This window comes from Petaurus breviceps, unplaced genomic scaffold (genome assembly GCF_028583685.1).
Source record: "Petaurus breviceps papuanus isolate PSGF00001 unplaced genomic scaffold, PetGlider_PUasm1.0 138, whole genome shotgun sequence".
In the NCBI taxonomy this organism is placed as follows: domain Eukaryota; kingdom Metazoa; phylum Chordata; class Mammalia; order Diprotodontia; family Petauridae; genus Petaurus; species Petaurus breviceps.
The window spans coordinates 17693905-17714249 of record NW_027185694.1 but is presented as its reverse complement, the minus strand read 5'-3'; the positions used below and the strand labels follow the sequence as shown (position 1 = coordinate 17714249).

The 20345-nt window shown below is 35.8% G+C and overlaps 1 protein-coding gene across 7 annotated transcripts in view; it reads right to left on the bottom strand.

Moving 5' to 3' along the window:
- Nucleotides 1–5865: 5865 nt before the first annotated feature.
- RBBP6 (RB binding protein 6, ubiquitin ligase) overlaps nt 5866–20345 on the bottom strand; it is a 38508-nt gene continuing 24028 nt past the window's right edge. For 4 of the 7 annotated variants that reach the window (XM_069106317.1, XM_069106342.1, XM_069106332.1 and 1 more), the window contains 10 exons: nt 19590–19762; nt 16962–17065; nt 16507–16847; nt 14448–14544; nt 14240–14318; nt 14096–14150; nt 12608–12970; nt 12223–12324; nt 9575–11329; nt 5866–7869 (listed from right to left, as the gene is read on the bottom strand). In XM_069106317.1, the coding sequence (XP_068962418.1) occupies nt 6288–7869; nt 9575–11329; nt 12223–12324; nt 12608–12970; nt 14096–14150; nt 14240–14318; nt 14448–14544; nt 16507–16847; nt 16962–17065; nt 19590–19762 (4651 nt within the window). In that variant the 3' untranslated portion in view covers nt 5866–6287. The remainder of the gene's footprint in view (nt 7870–9574; nt 11330–12222; nt 12325–12607; nt 12971–14095; nt 14151–14239; nt 14319–14447; nt 14545–16506; nt 16848–16961; nt 17066–19589; nt 19763–20345) is intronic. The other 3 variants (XM_069106333.1, XM_069106365.1, XM_069106325.1) reach the window with 2 other exon arrangements.

Below are 20345 nucleotides of genomic sequence, written 5' to 3'. Positions count from 1 at the left end.
TCTTGTGCCAGAAGCTATCTTACACAATAGGGAAACTGGAGGGGAAGGAGATAAGAGAGATTTGTGGAGGAAATGATAAAGGGGAGAAAGGGTTACCTTAAGGAAGGCAGTGGTCAGAAGCAAAACAGATTTTTGAGGAGGGACAGGATAAAAAGAGAGAGAAAAAGATGAACAGAAGAAAATAGGATGGAGGGAAATACACAGTGATCATAACTGAATGTAGGGCAGCTAGGTGGCACAGTAGGTAAAGGAGGAGGACCTGAATTCAAATCTGGCCTCAGACACATAGCTGTGAGACCCATGGTAAGTCACTTAACCCTTATTGGTTCCATCTCCTCTCCCGCAAAGAACAAAAACAAAGTGTGAATGGGATGAGTTAACCCATAGAATAGAAGAAGACAGCAAAATGGACTAGAAACCAGAATTCAACAATATGTTGTTTACAAGAAACACACTTGAATCAGAAAGACATTCAAGGGTAAAATAAAGGGTGGGAGCATCATCTGTTATGCTTCATTCAGCTGAAGTAAAAAAAGGCAAAGGTAATAATCATGATCTCAGACAAAGCAAAAGCAAAAACAGACCTAACTAAATGAGATAATTAGGGGAAGCATATTTTGGTGAAAGTTACTGTAGACAATGAAGCAAAGTAAAACATTTATAACAACAAGTTTCTCTGATAAAGGCCTCATTACTCCAATATATCGTGAGCTAAGTCAATGATAAAAACAAGACCCATTCCTCAACTGATAAATGATCAAGGGATATGAACAGTCAGTTTTCAGAAGAAGAAATCAAAGCTAATTATAGTCATATAAAAATGCCCTAAATTATTGCCAATTAGAGAAAACATAAATGAAACAACTATGAAGTACCACTTCACACTTATCAGAAATGACATGCTGGAGGGTATGAGGGAAAATAGGTATAATAATAAACTGTGGGTAACGTTCTGAACTGATCCAACCATTCTGGAGAACAACTTTGAATTATGCCCACAGGGCTGTAAAACTGTGAATACCCGTTAAAAATCTACCAGCATATCACTGCCTCAATTCTTGACTTCACCCCTCTTAAATCTGTTCTTCACCCTTATTAAAACTTCCAGGAACAATTAAAAGAACAGTCATGTTAGCCAGCAAAGAAAACACTCAACTTTTTTTTTTTTTTGTGGATAAAGGGCAAGTTGAGAGGTTCCCCTCAAAAGCCAGAGAAGGATTTTATTTTTGTAGAGAAAGGCTTTGAGACCTGAGTGAAAGAGCACGTTTTACAACTCTGGGGTTATCTGAAAGCTTGGTGTGGCTAATAGCCCAAATGCCTTCTATCTCTACCTCACTCTTAAGGCAGCTGTTACTCTTCCTTGAAGAACTTGGCAGATAGAGGGAAGTAACTCCAGTGGCAATGAAACAATGGGAGTTTTGATGATAGAGACTGGAGATGGGGATGTCCAAGGAGTAACAAGGCACAGGACCCTAAGCAGGTGTTTGTTTGGAACTTTGTACCTCACTTTGCCTCATTCAAGGTAATACTGTGAGTCTTGTGGAATGTATAGATCCAAAGGGTGGGTTTGAAATTAGTGAATCCCAATTTCATTCCCCATATGGTAGATAAGACAATGATAAAAAATGAGAGGAAAAACTATTCAAGTATTACTTTGCTTGTTTTTTTTTTTTTTTTCTGCCAAGGAGAATGACCTTTGAACTGGAAAGGTCAAATAAAAAATAGTCAAAGGGCACTGAAACCCAAGATAAGTATAGAGATGTAAAAGAGCAGCACCAAGATGTTTTTGATGAGTTCAACTCCCCAGGCCCAGATGGATTGTATCCCAGGGTACTGAAAGAACAGACAGATATAAAGGCTGGGCCTATCAGTAATTTTTGAAGGAATCACGGAGAAAAAGAGAGTTACCATAGAACTGACAAGGGGCAAATGTCCTGATTTTCAACAAGGCTTCCAAACTATAAACTAATGAGCTCAACTTTGTTGCCTTGAAAAGTTGTAGGGAATATATTACTAAATCGGTTAATGAACATCTGAAAAAGAACAGGTCATGCTAAGCCAGGGGTGGGGACCCCCAGTCTCAAGCCCACATGTGGCCCTCTAGGTTCTCAAGTGCAGCCCTCTGACTGAATCCAAACTTCACAGAACAAATCCCCTTAATAAAAGGATTTGTTCTGCAAAACTAGGTCTCAGAAGGCTGAACCCAAGGACCTAGAAGGTCACATATGGCCTCAGTTTCCCCACCTTGTGCTAAGCTAACTTTCTTTAACAAGGTTATTAGATTGAAGATGAGAGAAATGCTATATGTTTAGTAGACATACATATACCTAGATTTTAACAAAGCCTTTGACACAAAAGTCTCTCATGCTATTTTTGCAGTTAAGATATGAGATAAAGGTTAGAAAACAGTACCATTAAGAGGATTTAGCGCTGACTGAATTCAAAACAAATTTATGGAAGGCAGCATGGTATAGTGAAAAGTATCTTGTATTCGGAGTCAGAGGATTTGAGTTCAAACCCCTGTACTGTCATTAGTACTACCCATATAACTTTGATTTCATTACAGTTCAGGTAACCTCTTTGGGCTGCTATTTCCTGATCTGCAAAATTAGGAGTTTGAACTATTTAGGTCTAAATTTATGGTCCTAAGAGTGGTAATTATTGGTCTGCCAACTTGGAAGTTGAGTGGAGAATACTACTGTGAGCTATGCCTGCTCTTTGCTGAATATTTAATAAAGGGGGTTCTCTCATTCAGGTACAATTTGAATAAAATCTTGAGGTGTCTCCCAACTCCAAGATTCTGTGAAGACTTTAGGCTACTCAGAGGCTACTGAAATAGTCTGGGGCATGACTGACTGCTTTGGCTCGAGTAGTAATGAATGGAAAAGATTGAGACAGAATAGGACCTAGCAAGTGATTAACTTCGTGAGATAAAAGATATCGGAGGATTCTGAAGTTACAATCATGGGTGAGTAAGAAACTAGTATTACTATTTAGGTCAAAAAGAGGAGCAGGTTTAAGAGGGAGAGATAGGTCTTAATCATATGTATGTCTAGATGTTTATGCACATAGACATATATATGTATATACACTGAATAGGACATCCAGCTTTCAATATTTGGTAGGCAATCATTGAGTGCTGTTGACCTTAGGTTTTGGAAGGTTATGACAAGAGTGCAAATTCTGTCTGGACTTACTTTCCAAATCTGAAAAGGTATGAGTTTTGAGTATGGCAACATCTCTACTGTCCAAGGATTACCCTAAGTTTGGAGAGATCTATTATCAAGTTTGTCCCACAAGTGATGAATCTGAAGTGTAGTGAGAGAAGCAATCCATGAAATACACCTAAGTTTTGGAAAGGCTCTGGCAACAGAGTTCCCATGGATCTTATGTATACATGAAGTTTCATGATAGAGGGGTGGGGGGGGGAATGTTAAAAAGTATTGGTCAAGGCATGAGTAGCATCCCTAATTGTTAAGTAAATTTAAGTGTATGAATTTATATGCATATGTTCATAAGGCTAAAATCATGTATATATATACACGTATGTAAATTTATACACAAGCTGAAAATCATACCTTTAAACTACAGTACCTACAGGTAGAATTTGTTGAGTAGTTCCTACTCCTCTACATTGCAATGTATATTTTCAAGATTTCAAAAAATCTTTTTATTTCAGGGGCATGGGTACTCACTTCTAGTAATGGACTGTCAAGTTTCTATACCTATGAATTTAGTAAGTTGCCATGGCCAACTGTAATTTCTCAGATGATAGGATAGCTAGTCTTTTAGTGATGAATCAAAACTAAGATGGCTCTTCCTAGAATAGGCCCACAGTTCATAATTGGGTTCATACTTAGGTATTTGTAGGACCTGCCAGAGCTTGCGTTCTGCAAGCATAGCCTTGGAGAACTCAGGCTCAACTCTACACTATAAGGTAGATACTGTAAAATTAAAAAGGAAAAAGTTGAAGAATAAATTGAAGTATCAATTTATTAAAGAGCCCTCCACAACAGAAATTTTTTACAAAGTGAGAATGAACAGATTGTAGATTTAAGGGAGAGAAGGTTGTAACAGGGAAAATGGGAGGTCGGATGTTTTAAAACACCCCAGCACGCTCATTTTAAACAACTTGTCTGACAAATTTTCAAATTTGTTTACTGGGGATTTTTCCTATAGCAATACAGCTACAATCTTATATTGAAATTTAACGGGAGAAAAAAAATTCTTTTATTAGCCAAAATTATTGGAATGTCTGCTTCAGTAACATAAACACCTTAGTATCTCAAGATTTATAGTCCTTTACTTTCATTGTTATTTTCTACTTTGATGTTCCAATATAGATAACTGAGGCCCCGAAGGTTGAACTTGCAGAGTACAGTTCTAACAGGCTCTAGACTAAGCTTTAAGTAAGGTCCTTAATACAGAGTAAATGTACAACTTGAGGACCAATATAATCAAGTATAAAAAGGCACACTATTAATGAACTGGTAACTAGGTGATACATTTTTGAAAACCTGTTTCTAGTACAAAGTATTTCTTCAAATTCTCTGAAAAATGCTTCCATCACAAATATACCTAAGAGCCACTCAAAAAATACCAAGGACTCTTAAGTAACTCATTTTCAAGCTGGCCACTACTACATGTAACCTGTCTGTGTCTACCAGGATTCAGAGAACAATTGGCAACTTTGCTACTACCTACCTCATTGACTCATAGGATCAAGTTCAAATTCTTGAATTCCTCATCCTAATTTCACCTCTTTTCCCTGGCATTAGCCTTTTACTCCAAATTTGCTCTCCTTTCATACCGTATTTTTTTTTTCTTCCAAATTCTATCCTTTTGAATCCTGTTTGAACTCTTATTAAATTTTGTTTGCTCCAGTCCACATTGTTTTCAATTTCTTTATTGCTAATACAGCTCTTACATATTGTTATGTATTTTTCCCACTGTTCTACCACAATGTGAAGTTAACTCTGGGTTCTTCTAGGACGTGCCTGAGGCATGCACTCTGGCAGACTGGAAAGTTTATAGGTAAAGTAATGATTGCATTATAGAGGATGACACTAGCTAATTGCACAGAGGCTCATTGCCAGGAAAATGGTCACAGCAATTCATGAAAATTCCATTAGGGCATGGAAGAGCAGCAATCTGTTGGTAAAGGAGTGCCAACACCAAAGACATGGACCTTTTTAAGTACTTAAATTGTGTGCAAGCAAGGAAAAAGTCAAAAGACCTTGAAATAGTGTTGCCATATTAGACTGTTAAATCTCTAGGGTTTCATTTCATATGAAGATGAAATTAAATTTAAGTAGAAGGTACGTTTATTTACCCTTTACCCCTCAACCTCATTAAAACAATTTTATTTTTAATGAATATCTGGGTAAAGAATGGTCTGCTTTCTTCACATCAGACTTATTAAAAGGAAAAACTTGTGAATATGACCATGTCAATGATGAAGCAGTGATGACCAAACATTACTGTTGTATATATTATTACATAGTATAGTATATATCTATTATTGTAAAATTTTAAGATAATAGACTAAAGCAGTTAAATTTTCCTTGCTATGTTGTGAAAATAGTAGTTGAAAAGCTATATAGCTGAATATGGCATATGCTCTGAACTCAAGTCAAACATTGTACATTTTTGGGTTGAGAACTTTATTGTTCCCCTAAAAGATGGAATGAAGACTAAGTAATAAGTTTTTTTTTTTCCATTTGCATTTTACTACTAAAAGGACAATACATACACATAATATTCTTGGGTAACGTTAACCTTGAAATTGATGAAAAGAATCTATATCAGACTTAAGGGTAACTTCTGGGGATTTTTTTGGTGTGCTTTATGCAAAATACAATACAATTGAAAAGTTTACTGAAAACTTTTATTGTAATCAAAAAGTGACATAACAGGGCTGTAATGAATTCTGCAAATCATTCTGCTGATATTTTAGAACGGATACCAGCTTTTTCTGCCAGGCAATTAAAAAAATTCAAATGTGAAAATTTCACAGTACAGTAAACTCCACCCAAACTAATTAATGGTGGTTAAAAATAAGATGCCCCAGGCAAAACCTCTCATGTTACATGGTCACAACTCACAATTCTGTACAAAAAGTTCGTGTTATAAAGCTCTGATGTAAAAATCAAATAATCAAGCAGCAATATTTTAAGTGCAGCACAGGGTCTTCCATGTCATTATTTACAAAGCTTGAATCTGTTTACATTATAACAAAATTTAATACAGATGACTTAGTAATTAAGTCAATTTTTTAATCTGTCATTTTATACTGTGACAGATTTAACTTTTTGGTCATCCTTTTCCTTTTCCTTCTCCTTTTCTTTATCTTTGCTTTTCTTGGACTTTTTCTTCTTATGCTTATGTTTTTGGCTCTTTTCCAATTCTAATTCAGTGCCTGTGTGTTTCTTATGTTTCTTATGTTTTTTATGTTTCTTGTGCTTCTTTTTTTCCTTTTTCTTTTTCTTCTTCTTGCTGTCCTGACTTTCTGCTGAGCTAGCACTGCTGCTGTGGCTTCGTGTTTGGCTTCCAGAAGGGCTATGACTACGACTTCGGCTAACACTAGGACTACTCTGACTCTGGCTTCTTACGCCTATTTGGCCAAATACTGTTGCATCCAGGCTCTCTTTCGGCTTCTCTGTCACCTTATCTTTCAGTGCCTTAGGATTTTTCCCCAGAGTTTCTTCCTCTTTTGCAGACACATTACTCTCACTGTCACTTTCATTATAGTCTGGTACAAAAGCAGCCTCATCAGTTTCTCTTGTTAAGTCAGAAGAAAGTCGAGAAGAGTGGCTTAACTGAGGCTTAGGTTTGACAACAGTCTTATCATTCTGTCCAGTAACATGCTCTTTTTCAATCTGTGTATCTGGTGGGCTATGTCTACAAAATAATTTATTTCCACTTAATTCTTTCTCTTTATTGTTCTTGGCTTCTGATACGTGCTTCTCTCGCTCTTTAACTGGATTTTTGTCTACCGGTTTATTGTCATCATTTGAGCGTTTGGAGTCATGAGCAGCTTTGTGATCATATGGTCTCCTGTCCTTTGAAGGACTGGTGTTGCTTCTTTTTGATTCTCCTACCCCCTTTTTAGGCAAATCTGTCCTTTCATCCTTCAGTTTATTTTTCTGACCCAATGAAGAGTCTAATTTAGTTCGAGAAGGAGAATCTTTTCTTCTGGTTAAGTCACTCCTTTCATCTCTTCGTTTGGAGCCAGAGTGATCCCTGTTATCATAGTCTACTTTTTTGTCTCTATTAGGGGTAAAGTCTTTGCTTGAGGAACCACGCCCAGAGTCATGCTTATCTGAAGTTCTGTCTTTGGATGACTGAGAAAGGCTTTTAAAGTTTCCTTGTTCACTTATACGATCTACACCAATATCTTTTTCTGTCTGAATGCTGCTTTTCCTTTTTTCAGAGTTTTCCTTATCTGACACAGAATGATCCCGATCTTTGGTTTTTCCTTTTTCACTGGATGAACAAGTTTTTGAACTTTTGGCCTCATGCTGTACACCTTCATGGCTTACTTCTTTTGTGGGCTTCTGAATTTTCTCTGATGGCTCACTTTCTTTTTCAATATGCTTAACAGGATTTGATGGCTTAGTGCTAACATTTTTTATAACACTAGCAGGCTTTCCTACATTTGACAAAGCTTGTGTAGATTTAATGTCTTCCTCTTCAGATTCAAAGTCATCTTTGTCCCACTTTGACTGAGGAACCTGAATCATAATAATAACATCTTCAGCAGGAGCTGTATTATCATTATTATATTCTTCCATGGTCTTAATGACAGTTCGCTTTGTATCTGTTTTTTCTTCAGACTTCCTTACAGGGCTGCCTCCGGTTGAGCTTGTACTAAAGAAAATTAAAACATTAATTGGTACCTAAAATTTAAACACTTTAATAGACCAGTAATATTTCATTTAATGAAACACTGACCAATTTATGACCAATGAAACACTTTTACTTAATGACTTATTTTGACAACATTTCAAATATTGGCCTTTTAAGGAATATGCAGATAAAAGATATATAAAAATTAAATGTTAATTAAAGATTAAATAATCCTGGTTTAATGTTCAACTTTTGAAGTTGAAAGAATTTTTTCTTTCTCAGTAGAGTTGCTGTTTCCTTGCTTATTCTTATAAGGCTATATACACATGGTTTTTATGACTGGTAAAGTAAAAGTATTAAGTGTATCAATACAGCATTTTTTTAAAAAAGCAATTGGGGTTAAGTAACTTGCCCAAGGTTACATGGTCAGTTATTTTGTGTGGATGTTAGGTATCTGAGGCCCAAACCAATCCCGGGTCTCCCGACTCCAGAGCCAGCACTCTTACTCACTGTGCCACCTGGCCACCCTGAGCATTTGGTTTTTATATAAGGCAACTATGGGCAGACAGGCCTCAGTAATGGTAGAGGATACCAAATCTTGCCCTGACCAATAAAATTTTCACAATAACACTGACAGCACACTACACCACCTAAATTCTCTATGGCTTTCTTCCACTCTCTGCATCACGTAAGTCAATTCTTCTATTCTCTTTTAACTGAAAATCTGGATTCTATAAAAACCTTGCGTGTAGGGTAGAGGGATAAGCATGGACAATATCCAGCAACCTGAGAACCGTTAAGCAGAGTAGTGTGCATGACTGTTTTAAGGTATCTTATTGTTCATTTAGTTTAACTTGATTTCATTAACTGAAACTAAATGGAGAAAGTCTAATCAATAATGAATTATTATCAAAGCATCATCACTTAGATGCTACAGAGAATCAAGAAATTAAGTTATTCATCAGCAAAACATTTGCATTTCCAAATGGATACATGAACTTTATGGACTTTAGTTTCAGTTAATAGTCATCTAATTTCTGGATTAAACACCTCCAATATTAGAGAAATTACTACTTCCTGAAATAGCTCATTCTACTTAGTAGTAGAGTCAGGGATGTTAAGAATTTATGAGTTAGGTAGTTTGGGTCACATTCCCAATGAAACAAAAACATTTCTAAGCATTTGTTTTTAGAAATCTATCATCTTTGTCAGTTTGAAAATTCATGTTAAATCATCCTTTTCTATTCACTGAAATAGTTTCTTTTACTCAGTGTTATCACTGTGATCTGAGGAACCCTGGGAGTCCTTGAGACCCTTGCAAAAAGAATTCATAAGGTCAAAAGTGTTTTCATAATTAGTATACTAAGATGTTATAATTTCAAATATATGGTAAATACTGATAGCTAAACCCACATAAAACCTCTTTCGAAGGGGGAAGGAGGTGATTGTCTCATAATTTTTAAGACTATAAATGGATCCAAAGACCAAAAAGTTTGAGAACCACTGCCCTAAGTGTTATTTATAGGCAACAATTTGAGTTACTTTATGGGAACATGCCCCTCAGAGCTTACATTTTTCCTTAAATGTATTTTCTTAGCAAATCTGTTTCCACAGAGATAGTACAAAAGTGAACCAGGCCCAAATTACGACAAATTCTATATTAGGAGAATTCTTATAAATGAAACTGAATTGTATTACAGAACTGCAGTGAAGAAAAAAAAATTACCTGGTATAATCCACAAGAGTTGAGCTAGATCCTTCAGTTGCTGTCACTTTTCTTCTTACTTTTCCTTTAACTTTTTCTTGCTTAATTTTACTGGATGTTGGCTCCAATTTTTCAGTGAGTTCTTTTGCATTGGGAAGATTTTCTCCACTTCCAATTTTTTTCCCCGTTTCTCTGTTCAGCTTTATCTTTTTGGCTGGAGTAGTTAATACAGCTTTGTCTTTTTCTGGGGTCCTATCTGTTTTCTCAACATCTGGCTCAATTTTGCGCTTTGGTGATGGCTTCATCATTTCAGCAACTTCTGGTTTAGAGTTTTTCAATGACAAAATCTCATGTTCTTTATCTATACCCTTTTCTTCAGCTTTTCTTTTTCTTTTTTCTGGCTTGGCATCAGCTGGCTTACTTTTCTCATTAGTCTTTTTCGATTTTTCCTCCTTGTTAGCTAGCTTTTCTTGTTTGGCATCTTTTGAATATTCTTTTTTAACTTTTTCCTCCTTGGTGGATTTAGTTTCTTGATGTTCTTTTGTCATTTTGGGATGAGCTTTTCTGGGTGTACTAATGGTCTTTTCATCTTTCTGGGAGGAGGATTTAGTACTCTCTGTTTTTGGCACCTCCTCTTTGGCTTTTTTGGATGGTGGTTCAGATCTTGGAGACTTTTCACGTTCTACATCTATTTTTTCCTGGGATGCCTTAACAGGTTTTGCAGTGCTCTCTTTTTTGGAACCAGCAGTTCCTTCATTTTTACGTTTAGTCTTGTCACCTTTTGCTTTTGGTTTGTCTTTTTCTTTCTTTTCCTTTTCTGATACAGGTTTAAAAGTGATTGACTCTGCCTCCATAGGTTCATCTCTAACAGGGGTGGCATCATCTCTACTGGGGAGAATGAACAAGGAGTCTGTTTTAATATCTTCCCCACTTACAGGTTCTCTTTGTTTTCTAGAACTCTCTAATAACTCTGTGTTAGGAAAGCCTTCATTTTCTTCCCCCTTTCTTCTCTTTCGATGTTTCTTATGTTTGTTTCCTTTTCCATTTCCTGGTGGATTTTCACTCTCCTTCTCTTTTGACTTGGTATTATCCTTCATGGTGTGACCATCTCTTGCTGAAAGCTTTTCTGGGTAATTGCCACCGATGTTGCGACTTCGATGACCTTGTACACTAGAATAATCTTCCCTTCGACCTCGAGCAAAGGGAGAATTCTCTCTTCTGTTGCCCAATGGTCCAAATCTCTCTGGAGAAAAGTTCTCCCTATTTGCTGGAGGTCTAGGCTGTGCTCCAGCAGCATAACCTTTGTAATATTTTTCATACCATTCTCTGTAATTTCTTTCCCATTCTCTATAACGTTCTTTCTCAAATGGGTCTCTAAAGTCAACATTCCTACCATAGTAAGCTTTTATATCATAAGGTGGTGGAACTTCTCTGTATCTATTAAAGTATTCACGTTCTGTTTCTCCTTGAGGTATATTTCGTTTATTAGGAGACTGTCCCCTAAAAACTGGAGGAGATCTTGATCGTGAGTGGTATCGCCGATATGGGGGTGACCTTGATCTGGAGCGATGATATCCATGAGACCTGGATCTTGAACGATAATTTCGACTTTTCCCTCTACCTCTTCTGGGATATGGAGGTGATCGTGAATAAGAACGAGAGTGTGAACGACTAAAGGATCGAGAATAGGAACGTGAACGTGAGGAACCAGATCTTGATTTAGAATAAGTATAAGAACTTCTTGAATAAGAGGAGCCGCTATATGGGGATTTAGACCTGAAAACAAAACAAAACCCAGGATTGAGGAATACAAATCAAATGTGGCTTTTTCAACTTCTAAGACCTCTCTCTTTTCAGTTTTCTGCTTTTTTCTATAACTGTCATATTTTAGTTTATCTGAAGAGATAAGAGACCCCTACTGGTATGTGGATGATAAGCACACCAGGGTGGTCCATAGAAAATCTGTTCAATGAAGGCAAATTCCATCCAAGTGTAATATAGTGCACTAAGCAGTAACAAGCTGTGACATGCCTGAGGACATAATTTTTAATAGCATACAAGACTAATAACTTTATTTAGCTTTATTCTCCATTTGTTACGTTGAATATTTGTGACAATACTTTGTCCAATAATGCAAAAAGAATAAAGTACCAAAAATATCAAATAGCTAGTGCTAGCTTTTAAAAACAATCAAGTCACAGTTAAGAGTTTTAAAGAAAAAATTCCTTTAAATAAACTTTTAAGGGAATGCTAACTCTGTTTTGCTATTAATAAAACAATCTGAAGTATACTGTGGCTTCATAATTATTGAGGTTAACATTTCAACAAAAAGCCATAACTGTATGTTGAAATACTGCTGAAAGATTCAACTACTTCACCATATATGCTCAACTTCTACAGGGAACAACTCTATGGAAGAGTAATTTAATTCCCGTAATCTCTTATTCTGGAAAATAAGATTTACAACGACAAATTTAAATGAGCCAACAGATGACAAGAAATGTTAGTTTTCCATTTCTATCAATTTAGACTGAAATATAAAGACAAAAGTACCATCTTGTATTCAGATATTTCCTTGAATATCCAGTCCCATTATTTTTTTAAATCTCCTATCTTGTGTCCTGCTAGATTACTGTTTATTCTATCATGAAGGCTTACAAAACACTAACCTTGAAAATGAGCGCCTACGCTCCTTTTGAATCTTTTTGTATTCCATCAATTCCTTAGCAAAATCATTTGTAAACTCATCTAGTTTGGACTTTTTCTTTTCCCTAGTAAAATAAAGTTAAAGAGTAAATGTTAACAAAAAACTGTGTAAGAACTAACAAGACAAATATAATTAGATCATGAAGCAAATGAATGAAATAGTCAAGTTTTTCATTTTAAAACAGTAACTAGGAATCCCTATAAGTTTCTTGGATGCCTTATTTTAAATCTTTATGTGGTTTACCTTTTTTCTAAAGAGCACACTGGAAAATGTTTCCACAAGCACCCATTTTAATATATACTTATCATCATTAAAATAAAAAATATAACTGCAAATTAAATACTCACTCCTCTTTTAGTCGTCTTTGCTCTCTGTAGAACTCTTCCCTGGATAAGGGTGGAGCTTGTGTTGTTGGGATAGTATTTGAATGAGCTGTTTGTACTGCTGTTGATACCCAAGGTGTAGATAAATTTGCAGGTGCTGGAGGGAAACCTGGAGGAGGGACGCTGTAGCCGGCAGGTGGTGGTTGCCCAGGTGGAAACTGTGGAGGAAACTGTGGTGGAGGAACACCTGGAGGGAGAGGAAGTGTGTGGGGAGGTGGTGGATACAAAGGAGGTGGTGGTACAGGTACAAAGACAGGTGTTGCTGGTAGTGACGGGCCTTGAGTCCTCTGTGAGCGTTCACCATGGTGTCGTCCTCGATTTATGCTTCTAAAGTGAAAAACCAAAAACCACCTTAATTCATGATTAATTCACATTCACTTTGCCAGCACAGTGTAAAATTCCTTGTGTTTTTAGGAATGAAAAAAACCCCATTCTTTAGATTTTACTACATGCTTTGGATTTCACTGAAATCAGAATTGAACAGATTTATGTTACCAATTTACTGAGCAAACCTGAATTTTATTAGTGCAATTAAGAGAGGGAAAATATTTAGCCTACTTGGGAAAATAAATGCTTATCGAAGTGTGAAGGCAGTTTTGTCATATATATATTCAATCAATCAACAAGTGTTTATTAAGCACCTATTAATGTACCATCACTGGGGATACAGAGACAATAATGAAGCAATCCCTGCTCTCAAGGAACACAAAAATAAACAAGGTATATTAAGGTTACAAGATAGTTTGAGGGGAAAACGCATTATCAGCTAGGAGGTTAGAAAATGGTATCGTGAAGAAAGCAGTATTTAAGGTGAGTCTTGAAGAAAACTAAGAATTCTAAGATGTGAACATGAAAAAGGAATTCTACGCATGGAGGGGGAAAAGGGAGGAAGTCACTAGTAAATGAGAAGGAACAGAGATGGGATATTGAGTTTCATGGATCAGGAATGGTAAGAATGACAGTTTGTGCTGATAGTGACCTTAGATACATATCTTCTAGTCCAACCCCCTCATTTTATAAATGAGGCAAATGAGGCCCAGAAAGGGAAATTGACTTGATCAAGGTCATTATACCTCATTAGCAACAGAGCTGGGACTTGACCAGGTATTTTGGCTCCTGGCTCAATGCTCTTTCCTGCTGAAGATGCTTATTCACTAAAGTAGCTCTTGACAAAATCTCTTTGTTCATACATCCTTTGAAAATAAAACTATGTCCTCATAAGTAATAAAACTGTATGTTTAGCATACACAATAACATTTTACTAAACTTAGATGAGGAGGCAATATATTCTCAATCAGTGAGGTTTAATTAAATTAAATTCTAGCTAAATTAAACTAGATCAAACTAAACATTTATATTAAACATTCAACAAGTAACTGCTTAAGTTTATATGTTCAATTACCTAACTTAAATGTATTTATTTGAAGACAATTTCCTTGCAAATATACTTACGGTTCCCAACCAGGCCTACCACCAGCAGAACGAGCAGCATTTATTCTTACTGGACCTTTGAACAGATAAATAACAAAGCATGCATTAAATAAGGATAGAAATAGATTTTCAAAAATGGTTTTAAACTAATGTTATATTACTCACCAGTTGTAGGTATCAACTGTCCATGCAAAAGGGACTGTCCAAGCAAAGAAGGTGTTCCAAGTACAGGTACCTGATAGCCCTTATGGAAAATCAAGAAGGGGACAGAACAGCAAAAAACAAAATAAAAAACCCCAAAATTGTCAAATATTATTATTGGAAAAAAAATACCCTAATAGCCTTAAAAACTCTATTACTCAGATAAAGTTACCTTTTCTTCCATTAGTGCACTAATTGCTATTGATGAAGAAGCTTTAGGATGGTCTGATACCAAGGCTGCAGCAGGTATAATTTTATTATCAGGATCACTGGAAAACAAGATAATTTGTGACAATATAAAGATCAATAGTACTGGTTTAGGTAACAGCATAGTTAATATTTTAAGCTTTCAAAATGTGCAATCTTTTATTTTGCTATATCAATCTATGTTCCTATAAGTGCACTGGGAAAGTTTCAGCGTTAACTGAGACTCTGAGTTAACTAAATGGAGTAACATTAATTCTACATTATAGGTAATAATTCAGGTAACTCATGATATACATACCTCACTGATAAGCTACATACTATGCACAATATAATTTTTCCCCCTTTTTTTTGGAGGTGGGAATGAAGGGCAATTGGGGTTAAGTGACTTGTCCAAGGTCACATGGCTATTACTTAAGTGTTAAGTGTCTGAGGCTGGATTTGAACTCAGGTCCTCCTGACTCCAGGGCTGGTGTTCTATTTACTGTGCCACCTAGCCACCCCCACAATATAATTTTTGTCTTCAAAAAGCTTATGATGAACTACTATCAACTTTAAGAAAGAACCATGCTGGATGTAACATTACCAATGTTGCTATGGACTTATATTATAAAATTGTAATTGGTTTTATATGTCCTTGTAAATATTACTTCCTCAGGCAAGGATGTTTCAAATAATATTCTCCCAAAAGTTATGATGTCAAAAAATGTAAAAGATAATAGTCATAAATGTTAAATTAACATGTAACACTGTGGAGAACAGTATGTAGCAGTTAGGGGTCTTTGAAAGAGAGGACATTGCTATTATAGAGGACCAGCAACATGGAGGAAGAAAAAACCAATGGTTTGGAAATCAGAAGACTTGAATTCTAGTCATGTCTTTGTCACTAGTTACATGACTTTAGACAAGTTAATTTCTCTTGGTCTCTGTTCACTCACTATAAAATGAGGTTAGATTAGGTGATCTAAGGTCCTTTTTATTTGAAAAAAAAAAATCTATATATTTAAGTACAGTATGCTAAATAAAAGCTGCTTACTGTAAAAGCTAGAGGAAAACTTAGAAATCATCTGTGATAGCGGGAGATTAAGGTACCTAGATTGGTTCATTGAAAATTATAGACGTAAACAAAAATATCTGACCTCGGAAAGAGAAAAATAGGCATATTTAAGAAACAGACTTGGAAATACAAAGTAAACAATGATTCAGAAATTCCTATGTGGTAAATAAGTAAAGGTATAGATGTCATTCCTCAACAATAGTGGAAAATCTAGACAGGGAAGACTTCCAAGGAGGGAATCAAAGAAGTAAAGACTCATTCCTTGCCCTCTAAGATCTTACTAGAAATCTAGTTAAACATGGATGCAAATAAATGTGATGGTGAAAAGGAGAGATGGGGCTGTGTTTCAACTTCATATGGAAAGAGATGGAAGAAATCAAGGTTAGGACAGAAAAGATGGATAGAATTTGCTGCACTGAGTCAAAGATACAGAACAGATAAAATCTCTTAGGGACAGAATACACAGAGAGAACACAAGAATCAGGTACGGAGATACCCCACAGTTAACAGGGTAAAGAAAAGAAACCACTTTTAGACACCGAAGAGTAATTACAACCCCCCTGTCCTTGTCTTAAATAGGGAAAAGCACTAGACTAGGAGCCAAGACATTTTGGTGCTTCTCCATTACCCCATTCTACTTTTTGCACTACCTTTCATCAGGGACAAGTTTAATCTATGAAACACTTCCTTGAGTACCTCAGCTATATGTAACTTGAACCTCTCTGAATTCCCACAGCATTTATATCTGTACAACTAGCTTGGTGCTTAACATTAACTATGGTATTATAAGTTCTTTTCATGTCCTGCTTTTTCAAGGCTGTGCTCCTTGTGGGGTTGGACAAAGTCTCACATTTCCTTTTAACTTCAATTGGCTTTAGTAGTGCCCTACACATACCAAAAACAAGGCAAAGAAAAATGATTACATTAACATTTTTAGTTGTTTTCTAGTATATTAAACACAAACACTTACCGAAAAGGTCCATCTGGTTTTTCTGAATGGACAGATATAGACACTGTGGCTGTTATATCAGGAACTGGTGCTGGAGTAGAAGACTGATTTATAGGTACAGCAGATGACAGGGAAGACTGATTAGGAGTCAAGGACGATGATATAGAAGTAGCAGCATGAGCAGATGCAGATGTCACTGGAATCATTAAAGGGTCCTGTTGTCTTGAGATTGGAGGTCTCATTAAGGGTTGTAGGTTCCGCTGAATCAGTGGCCTTGGAGGTGGAATTGGAGGTGGTGGTGGGGGTATCTGTTTTCGAAGCCTTTTAGTATAGCCAGTTTCATTTTTGAAGTTATTAACAGCCTAGAAAAACCAAACAGTTCATGTTAAAAACCAAAATTTAATACGCTTTCTTAGTAGTCAGTGGAAAAATGTCCTTTTATATTGAAGAGAATATACAAGACAGGATATATTTACCTGGCGTAAAAATTTGTTGGCAATTAAAGCATCAGGAGATACATCATTCTGATGACAAGTTGGACATGTATGTTCATCTGATTCTAGCAATGCTGTTCTTATACCTGTGTTTCAAGACAATTTGAGTTATAGAAAGGATAACTAAACTTTGGTTCATGATTATACCAGTGACCTTACAAACACACTTATCAAACAAGCCCTTTTATAAATTCTGTATCTAAAAATTCTATACCAGAGTGCTAATCTAAATCAGTTTCTCCTTTTAGATTTCCTACTACAAACTCTTCATTCTAGGATTTTAGGATGTCAAATACTTCAGATGAAGTAGAGCTGATACTATTATTGAAGATGTACAAATAAACAAATGAAAATTAGGAAAGAAACAATATGTTCATTAGTTACCTATCACTCTAGAAGGCTGACCATGGTAATAATTTTTGGGGGAGGTCACATCTACTTATGATATCATAATTTAATGTGTGGATGTGATAAAATCACAAAACTTCTGAAAAGCTAATCCCTGATATCATTATTAAAATGTTCATTATTAGAGAAAACAGGTCAAAGGTGCTAGATAATAGTACAGGATTTAGTACTGGAAGGGATCTTAAGAGGTCATGTAGTCCCAACTTCAGGAGGTTAAGTGATTTGCCCAAACTTATATCAATAATAAATGGCAGAACTGGGATTCAAATTCACAATCTTCTGACACCAAACCCAACATTCTGTTACCCTAGAAAATTAGCTTACCTATCAGCTCCATGATAAACAAAAAAGATTGTCATGAAAAAAAAAACCCCTCCAAAACAAGACACCTGGCTTCCTCTACCCTAATTCTATATATTTTTAAAAGTAAAGAATGAAACAAACAAGGAAACCATGGTGGTACACAGCATGACTATCGGCTACTAATTAGAAATTATGGCAAAAAAGGAAATCTGGAGATTATCTTACAAAAAGTTTCAAAAAGCCAGTAAGAGGTTAAATCTACCAAAGGGAGGAAATCAGATAGACAATTAGGGGGATTTCTTACATCACAAGAGTAATCTAGGAATTAAAGATAACCTTGTTTTCAATTTTTCTAAGCAAGATGTTAATAAGATGCCTACCTGCAAACTCTCTTCTATATATTCTAGATCTAATCTAGAAACTAGCTGTTAATGAGTAGAACTATGTGATACTGACTCAAGACTTTTAAAACAACTCAAGGGTGATTATGGGAATGATAGGTTAACTGGTGTTGGCTTTTTCTCTGGTTACTGTGCTATGCAGATTGCCATATAACCTCATTAAGGGTTGTAGGTTCCGCTGAATCAGTGGCCTTGGAGGTGGAATTGGAGGTGGTGGTGGGGGTATCTGTTTTCGAAGCCTTTTAGTATAGCCAGTTTCATTTTTGAAACTCTCATGCTGAAGAGAAGATGAATAACAGTAGACCAGGGAGTCTTTCTACCATATTAGATAAGCCAAAAGAAAGGATAATAAAAGATAAAATTTCTGCATAGTGTTGGGCAAATAGTCTATGGGGGAGGGGGAGCAAAAAATCATGTCTTTATTAAGGAAATCTCAATCTGTTAAGACTGCTTCAAGGAAGCAAATTAGCTTTCTGATTAGAAGAAAACAGTTGTATGCAATTTAGGCCATTTGAAAGACTTTTAATAAGATTCCATAATGCCTTTTAAGAAAAAAAACAGAGTCATCCCAAGATTTGGGATATTATTTTTATTATGGGCAAAAAGAAATGCTTGAGACAATGAAAGTATAGAGAATAAAATAGGTACCTCTGAGGATTATTATGAAAACTTATTGTTGTGTTTCTGACCTATGATAAACTAATTCGTACCATCTCCCAGGTAGCACTGCTGGGACTAGTTCATTCATTGCTGGGACAATGGTCTTTGGATAACGAAATTGCAGGAAGAGACTTGGAGAAGAGATGAATGGTTGAACAGACAATCCATGTGGTAAACTATAGGTAGTGGGTATTTTTTCATTTTATCGTGTGGGGAAGGAGAAAGGAAACTATTAGACATGTCTTGTTACTGGAAATAAGTATTTTTGGATTTAAAAGAAAGTGCTATATTAAATAACATAAGTAAAAGAATTACCATTTCTGAAGACTTAGTTGAACTGATAGATGAGACTTGCCATTTAATTAAAAGAAAACCAGCATGAGTTTTCACCACCTCTCCCTAACTTTTTGAAGTTGACACCAGGAATGACAATTTCCTACAACTCCAAGAGTGGGTAGGATTAGCTGGGACAAACGATAGGCTTGATCTATGAGTATGGCAAATTATTCTTACAAACCAGAATCCCCACCTCTTGTTAAATTAAGTCACACAAATATTACATTCATTTTGTTCTATCACCACTGTAAAGATATACAAAGAAAACTTTGGGGAAAATCGAAGTCCAAACAAATGTAGTTAATACTCATGAAAATAGATTTTACTTTGTTGAACGCTTATCCAATCAACACTTAATTTCTTACCTGTGATAAAAGACAGTATTTTCCATTTCCTCATTTTTATTAACATATTCAGTTGCAACATGTGGGAAACATAAAATGGCATGGGCACATCCTAACATTTTGAAATATATACCACTTCTAGGTTGAACTGAACTTACATTCATCACAATAACTGTTTCCACAGCAAGGTATGACAACTGCATCAGTCATTATATCTTTGCAGATTAGACATAACAATTCATCTGGGATAGGGTCATCCTCTTCTGATGAAGAGGATGGTTCCTCTGGTAGGAAAGGTGGTTTTTCTTTCTTCCCTATGGCATATGCCTCTCTGAAATAAAAGAATTTAGACCTTTAAAAAGACTTTTGTCAATAAGGTATAGCATTACCTCAATCATGCCACATATTCCATTACATAATGGAGAGCAAATGTAATACCAAGCAATGAATTATAGCCACACTTCAGTCATTCAACAGAAGAGAAGTTAAGACAAATACCATATGTTCAAAATGATCAGGGAAGAAATTTCTTTAAGTAGCTCTTTATAAACTATGCAAAAGAATTCTGGGGCAGTGATTAATGTTAGGTGAATCAAAATCATAAATTTTTTTTTGGGGGGGGGAGGAATGGGGAATGACGACAATAACTTTAGAGAGCCTCTAGAAATTTTCACAAATGAGGAAATTGAAGTCCAGAGACATTAAACTATGTTCAAGTTCATAAAGTCTGTCTTAGATTAAAACTCTCTGGAAATATAGTCCAATCTATCATACTGCCTTCCTAATTTTTATTAATTTTCTTTACCATGTTACCAATACCAGTCTTTGTTAACACAAATAAAATGAAAAGCTACAATTAGTATTTATATCACAATACACAAGAAGAGACAGTTTTAAGGGAAATATTTATATCA